General features: G+C 30.1%; 1 protein-coding gene and 1 long non-coding RNA gene across 2 annotated transcripts; one reads left to right on the forward strand and one right to left on the reverse strand.

The window, feature by feature from the left end:
- Nucleotides 1–847: 847 nt before the first annotated feature.
- On the reverse strand, nucleotides 848–5,665 carry LOC114270337 (patatin-like protein 2). Its single transcript, XM_082922063.1, has 7 exons — nucleotides 5,155–5,665; nucleotides 3,797–3,978; nucleotides 3,404–3,590; nucleotides 2,568–2,729; nucleotides 2,172–2,474; nucleotides 1,235–1,407; nucleotides 848–1,131 (listed from the first exon to the last, which is right to left on the reverse strand). The coding sequence occupies exons 1-7, from the start codon at nucleotides 5,293–5,295 to the stop codon at nucleotides 1,035–1,037; spliced, it is 1,245 nt and encodes a 414-aa protein (XP_082778189.1). The 5' UTR covers nucleotides 5,296–5,665; the 3' UTR covers nucleotides 848–1,034.
- Nucleotides 5,666–5,703: 38 nt separating this feature from the next.
- LOC145823066 (uncharacterized) lies at nucleotides 5,704–7,014 on the forward strand. The gene is made up of 2 exons (XR_014365175.1): nucleotides 5,704–5,823; nucleotides 6,602–7,014. It is a non-coding gene; the product is annotated as an uncharacterized LOC145823066 (long non-coding RNA).
- Nucleotides 7,015–7,490: the final 476 nt, after the last annotated feature.

Below are 7,490 nucleotides of genomic sequence, written 5' to 3' on the forward strand. Positions count from 1 at the left end.
AGCTAGTTATGCCGAGATGAAGTAGGTAAGATGAATGATCGAAGTTTGGTTTGACTGTTAGGAACTATAGGGATTTCAAATTCTTATTATATGTATAATTCATATCTAAATGTTGGGGTATGAATTGGCAGCAGCCGTATAGATTTGTGTTCGAGTCTGAGGATGACAAACTTGATAAATTATGAGTAACACCATTTTAGCTACTCCAAAGTTTGCTTCTTTTTTTTTTCTTATTTATTTTTTAATCTTTTTCTTTCAATTATATATATGCACCAATTTGTAAGATAGCTTGGAAGTCTAAAAGGTGGATGGCTTTGTAAGTTAATTAACCCCGGCTTCTAACATCAAACAACATGCATGTTAACAAATAATAGAATAATAATATATGGGTAAATTGTAATCACGGGTTTTATAAGAGAAAAGTTAGAGATCATGAAATTTTTTTCATGAAAATGATCATGAAAGATTTATGATTCTTGGATTAAGAGAAAAGTTAGAGATCATGAAATTTTTTTCATGAAAATGATCATGAAAGATTTATGATTCTTGGATTACCTTGATTAGTGTGTGGTGCTTTATTCTAAGTGTAATCCAAGAGTCACAAAGCTTTCATGATTATTTTTATAAAAAAATTTTCATGATACCTAGCATTGCTGTTTTTATAATATGCATTCTGTGTTGATTTAGTTTTTTTAATTTTAATTATATTAATTTTGTTGTTTAATTTTTTTTATATTGTGTATGTTTAGTCTAATCTGTTAAGAAATTAAATTAAAACTAATGACAAACAATCCATTCAAAAGTGAAAAGGAGAACCAAATGTAAGAATTAATGTGAAGACTAAGAATAACATAACCATTCCATTCCATATTTATTCCCATAAATCAAATACTACCTTGATAATAAATGCTTTTGTTTTTTTGCCTCTAAATTTTTACAACCACTGAATAAATATCTAGATTCCCACATCTTAAGATTCTTACATAATTTATTATTATAGATATTTTGAGACAGATAGAAATAATATATTGTAATTACAAACTTAATTTAAAATCCTTTGGATTTGTAGGGTGTCCATGCGGTGATCTGATATCACGGAGTCGCTTCTCTTGGGACAACAGTTTTGCGAACCTGAAGATAATAACATTATATATATGTAGTTAATTATTAACATAATTGTGCAAAACTATGTGATAAAATATGTAGAGTAAATTCAATGTTGAGGTATATATACCTTCGAAGAGCATCTTCGTTAGTCTCTTCATCAGAAGGCTCTACAAGACCAGTCTCCAAATTTACTCGGGAAACTGGTTTTTTTAGTAATCGTTCACCAACTTTAACAAGATCTTCTAAATTTTTCTCTGTCGCTATATCAACAGAACATACATCCCCAGTTAATGTGTCATCCTGCATTTCGATTCAATTGTGTCCATGTCAATGAGCATGGTTGAGAAGAACAACTTTTTAGAACTATTTTTGTATATCACTAATCAATTTCATTGGATTTTTTCATTTTATATGGATTCACCTAACAAATAATATACATATACCATTTATCATATTAAAAAAAAAAAAAGGAAAAAAAGAAGCAATATTCTATACTCAAAAGAATATGAAGAAATTAAAACTTATAGATGTTAATCATTTTGAATATGACCCATATCATACCAATTAAGTTTAAATAATTTCAAAATATTGACACTTCATTTTTTAGATTTAAATATAATGATGGGTCTTACTATTATCTAGATATATATATACACATGTTGCTTGTCAATATGTAGATTGATGATAAAATCAGTAAAAATCATTTTTCATTTTCTAATCTTTGTTGATGAGTGAAAAATTGTGTAGTGCCATCAATGGTATCACTGACGTGACAATGTGCCGAACACATTGGCCCCATTCATTTGTATGGATCCCACTCAAACAAATAAATGATTTAAATATATTTGTCGTAATACATCAAAAAGTTTTTTTGTTTTACGGCACTGCTACGTAGTTCGAAAATCAAATAGTTCGGATGGCTCGAAATCCCAAAACAACGTCGTTTTAGGGTGTTTTTTTATTCTCTTACCGGTAAGATAATATTTTCGAGCCATTTGAGCTCTACACATTCGAGCTCTCACACATTTTCCTTTGTTTTATTATCAAATTTTTCCCCTTTTTACCTGAATTCGTAGATAATTTTTTTCAGAGTGGAGGGCTTGAAAAACCACACTAAGGTGGAAGTCGACCATATCAGAACTGGCTTGAGTAAACACATCTATTAAAGGGGTAGAACCGCCATTTGTTAACCATCCCATCAAACCCCATTTAGCTGCTCCAATTGCACTGTATTTCTCCCCAGCTTTTTGTGTCCCAGTCCCTAATGATATTACTAGAAGCCGACCATAGTCCATTTGTTTTATAGCAAAATAGTCTGCACTTTTCCTCATGATTTGCTTCGTTACCTCTCCTATAGCAATCAAAGTCTGAAACATAAAATTACTTACATAAGTGGAAATGCTCAGAGAAAATAAATAGATAAGAGTTGAAAGTTATTATTATTCAAATTTGATAAATACCGGATTATTTGCTGCTACGCCGCCATCAATTAGGTCAAATTCTCTCACAGTTCCAGTGGGGTCTTTGGTTTTGAAAGCATGGGCGGGAAGATAAGTTGGCGCTGCCGAGGTTGCAATGCATATATCTGAGAGTAAGGCGTCCAAGGTTGGCTTATAGTTCACCTAAACCAGGAATTATAAATTTTATGATAAGAAATTAGGATACGGGATTCTCAGTCTCAACTTTCTATGTCCTCTCTTATCTTAAATTCTCATATTTCACATCTCAAAAATTCCTAATTGTTTGATTATATCTCGAAATTCTTATATATACATCTAGATTCTCACATAATTTTGAGATAAAGAATAGAAAAAGTTAAAGACAAATTACACCAATAATTCTTATAGTTTATCACTTGTGTCATTTTAATTCTTACAATTTTAATTGGCTCAATTTTGACTCTTAATTTTAAATTTTGCTTCAATTTGGTCCAATTAATAATGTCATTAGAGTTTAACAGAAAATTTTCATTGAATTAGTTGAAATTAAATCACTAAATTGATCAAGTTTATAATTTTGTTTCTAAAAATATGACGTGCAGCTCATGTGTGCATTTGCATTAAAAAAATACTTGCAATTGGACCAATTTGAGATAAAATTAAAAGCTTAGGGTCAAAATTAAAATTAGAAGGATCAAAATAACATAAGAACCAAAGTATAGAGACTAACAGTATAATTAATCCTAAAATTAATGATAGAGAATCCTTGGCCAATGATCAGCACTACGTTCAATCCAAACAATCACTTTGAATTTCAGTATCAAAATTCTCATAGCTATAAACAATTGATGATATACCTCATAGGTGGAAAAAATGGTTGGTTGGAGTGTCTTAATGTCGAAAGTTGGAATTGCAATATTAGTCAATGTCTGATGTAGTTTTATCTCCCCAAGCTTTTCCTTAACTACGTCATGGAGATACTTCCCATCATATTTTGGTCCTGATAAGGCTTTGATTACCTTCGTGGCTTGAGAAAATAGAGAGCTGTTTGTTTTAAAGTTTTAACATGTTAATACTCCCACTACATAGTATCATCATAATTGAATGGAAAAAGAAAAGAATCCACAAAAATAATTTTTATAACTAATATTGGTATGTGTTTTAGTTTGATATAAAAGGATAAAAACCGTTATATATAATATTTTGTATGAAATTTTATACGAAAATTCTTAATTGTTTGTAATTATTACCTCTCTTGTGGGAATATTTTGGGACAATTATCAAGGTAAAAGTCTATAATATCTTTAGCTGCAAACAACGGGCGATTATTTTTGTTTGGAGCAGTTAACATAGCTGTCACAAGACCGCCAGTGCTTGTTCCTGCAATCACATCAAAATAGTCCACAATCCTTACATCCTCACCATCCAGCTTCTGCATCATGACCAAACCATTTTGGAGTTATTAGCACATGAAAGATTATAACTACCACTATCATCTTAAAAAAGAAAAATAATATTTATCACAATAAATTTCACCATCTTTTTCCTCTTTTATGTACATTAACACAATAATTATTATAGATACATACAATTGGGGATTTAGATACTAAAACACTTGACTAGAAAATTAACTTGTACAAAATAAAATCCTGAAATCAATAAACAAAAAAAAAACTAGTATATTAAGCCACTTCGGATTGCCGATAAATATATTGTTGCGAATTCACTGATTTAATACTGAATTGATTAAATTCGTAATTAGTTGTGAGATTTGAAAAGAGATCTAGAAAGAAAAATGAAAAAAGTTTACATTTCACTTAATTTCACACCCTTTTGTCCCTTTTATTTTTCAAATCTATTGCTAAATTTACCAATCAAACACAGTATAAACAAATTTCAGGTAGAATCCTACTAGGACTCTGTCATGGTAAACTTGTAAAAGCTCAGTGTTACCTTAATATCGGGTATTGCAATCTTAGCTCTTGAATTTATAGAGCTTTTCCTCTTTATTGATCCTATTTGCTGACTTAGGTATCTGAGGAGTTTTCGACACATATTCGTCGGCTAGTTCACAGGCCATACAACGATATTTGGAAGAGAGCAAACTTGATTAACAGAATTATACAAGTGCCGTACTCATATGATTTCACATACCTTTTCTCCTTCTTTTCAAATTCATTCCTAAATGGAATCCTCCACCAAACGTAGTGTAAACAAATTCTGCGCTTAACCCAACAAGTTGCTGCCATGCAATCACTCCGGACAGTAAATACGGGTTTATAATCAGCTGTTTCACTAGCTCAGCGCGAAAAGTGAAGCGGCTCGGTATGAGGCAAGTGATGGCATGATAATTTATAAGAAGTGAAGGCGTTTACAGTTTGTTTGCATTTTTCGATGTGAGATTGTCAAATTAAGAATTTCTCGACAAGTGATTGTGTAGTGAAAATGAAATTTGTGTTAAATACAATTTATGTGTAAAATAAATCTGAATCATAAGATGATAATTCTATAATTGTTCCAGCACCATTTGCTAGCAAAAATGAATATATAATGAACATGGCATGATAACAAGTTATGGACTGCAAAATAACAACAATATTGAATCTACCTGAAGCTCTGACTCAAGAAAATCAAGAATTGTTCCTGGGATAATCCCCCTTATTCCACCTCCATCAATACTCAGAACTGTGATTAGATTTCCATAAGTAGGCGGCTGGAGGGGTGACTTTGGTGTCATTGGTGGTTCCATATGTCTATCTCAGAGAGAGAGAGAGAGAGAGAGAGAGAGAGAGATGTTTAAATTTAGATAGGGCTGGAGAGAGCTCAGAAGTTCAAAGAGCTTGTGTAGTCCCTTCTGATGATTATGGGTTTTTTATAGAGTCTTGATGCTAAGACACACAAAATGCACTTGCTTTGAAATTAATGCAACTTGTACTAATAATTATTCAATATTTGTGAAGCACTAGTATTGTCTAGGTGGTGTTTATGTAATATATTTTTTTTAATAAATAACATACTCAAATTTGTTAATAGATTAAGATATAAAAGATGATTTACGTGTTACAAATTTTCATTTTAATGAAAATATATTATGTATGTAATAACGTACATAGTGCTTTGAAATTATCCAATAATTTTGCAACTTCTATTTATAGATAGATAATGGAACATAAATTTCTAACAGCAGTCCTTTTTTAATGCTTTGCAGGAAACAGATAGGGATGGTCCCTTTGATATTAACGTAAGACTTGTAGGTGAGACTCCAAGAGAATTGTAGGTGAGACTTTGGCCTAGCAATAAAGTCCAAATTTTAGGCTAACTGACTGCAGTTAATAACTATCATTTTTTTTAATATTATCAGATTAGATAATATTTGTTTTCATTAATTATTTAATAGTTATTTCAAAATAAAGGAATCAATTATAAATATATAGAGGTGTTATGAAATGGCCGGAAAAAAAAAAAATCGATAACATATAATATTTAAATGAAATAAACTTAAAAAATATGAAATGGCCACGGTAGAATCCCAACTCCTCAATGAAAGCTATTTTGCAATTTTATTTATTATTTTTTTATATACAAAATATTTGAGTGGTAGTGACAATGAGAGTAAATTTGTTAACACAATGTGAAGAATTTACAACATTTTTTAGCCATTTGTGGGGAAAATTTACTGTGTGTACCTTTAAAAATATACACATTATAAGAAAATTATAATTTTTATAATGAACGCTATGAATATTTTTGATATATTATGTTACTTTGTGATAAAGTTCATAGTGTGCATTCTAAAATTAGGGGCGATAATGATATGATATTTTGTGGTTAAACAAATTATGACTTCATGATTTATGTAGTAAATTTTTATAAAAAAAGATTATGAAGTTGATATCATAGGTACCATTTTTTGGGTATAGATAAAACATTGAGCTTGTTTTGAAATTGGCTATTTTAATAAATTTTTTACGAAAAAGCATGTAAAAAGTAAAAAAAAGTGATATGATAATTAGATTTGACTTTTTAATTATTTTAACTAAAAAGCTGCTGTCCAGAATTTCATTGCTGGGGGTGGCTGATTGCGGTGAAGCACATGATGCAAGTACATTTTGCGGTTGATTCAGTATCCACGATCAAAGCTCTCCAGGAGGGAGGGGTCTTGTTGTATCCATTTGGTCACTTGCTCCAAGAAGCTATCGCGAAGTGCCGTGGATTTCGACGTTTTGGAATTTCCCATACTCCTCTCGGTTAGGTAATAAAGCCGCACATTGTTTAGCTCGGATGGAGATTAAAAGGGGTTGTTTGGAGTGTCTTAAATAAGTGTATTTTTTATCTTTTCAAATTAAAAAATTGAGGAAGAAAATATAGATGTTTGGGTTAACTTTTTAACTTTTTATGGAAAAATATGTAATAAAAAATTGTAAAAATTAGTTTGTAAGAGAAAATTAAGATTGAGAGTTGTGCAGCCGTAATTGCTAACTTTTGGTGAATAGTACTAACTTTTTAACTTTTTGAATAACTTTTTGACTTTTTCTGAACATTCCAAACTTTACCTAATTCCAATGGGTCAACAGTTTGGATGGATGGATGGATGGATGACATTTCCCCAGCTTTGCTGTATGTGGTCCTTTCCAATTGTTTGTAAATTTGTAATCCTTTCTTTGGTTTTATCCAATTTAAAAAAACAAAAAAACAAAACAAAACAAAAGTGATGGTTTTGAAATGTCAATCAAGGCCGCAGCAAACTTGAAGTTTAAAAGAACTTACGTATATATCTTAATAGTTAAATTTATTATTCAATAAATTTTATAAAAATTAATGAGATTTTTTATCAAATATTATTAAAAAAAATTATTAATTTTTAATTTTTAACTATAGTTTAAAAATTATTATAAAATACATCATTAATTATAAGTTTTAGCAATAGTTTAAAAAAATTATCAC

This window comes from Camellia sinensis, chromosome 3 (genome assembly GCF_055761805.1).
Source record: "Camellia sinensis isolate YWXY chromosome 3, ASM5576180v1, whole genome shotgun sequence".
NCBI lineage: Eukaryota > Viridiplantae > Streptophyta > Magnoliopsida > Ericales > Theaceae > Camellia > Camellia sinensis.

Coding starts and splice junctions, on each gene's coding strand:
- LOC114270337 (XM_082922063.1), bottom strand. CDS start 5,295: ATGGAACCACCAATGACACCAAAGTCACCCCTCCAGCCGCCTACTTAT. Junction 2,475..2,567: donor GCGTAGCAGCAAATAATCCG/GTATTTATCAAA, acceptor TTTATGTTTCAG/ACTTTGATTGCTATAGGAGA. Junction 1,408..2,171: donor AAAATTATCTACGAATTCAG/GTAAAAAGGGGA, acceptor ATCGAAATGCAG/GATGACACATTAACTGGGGA.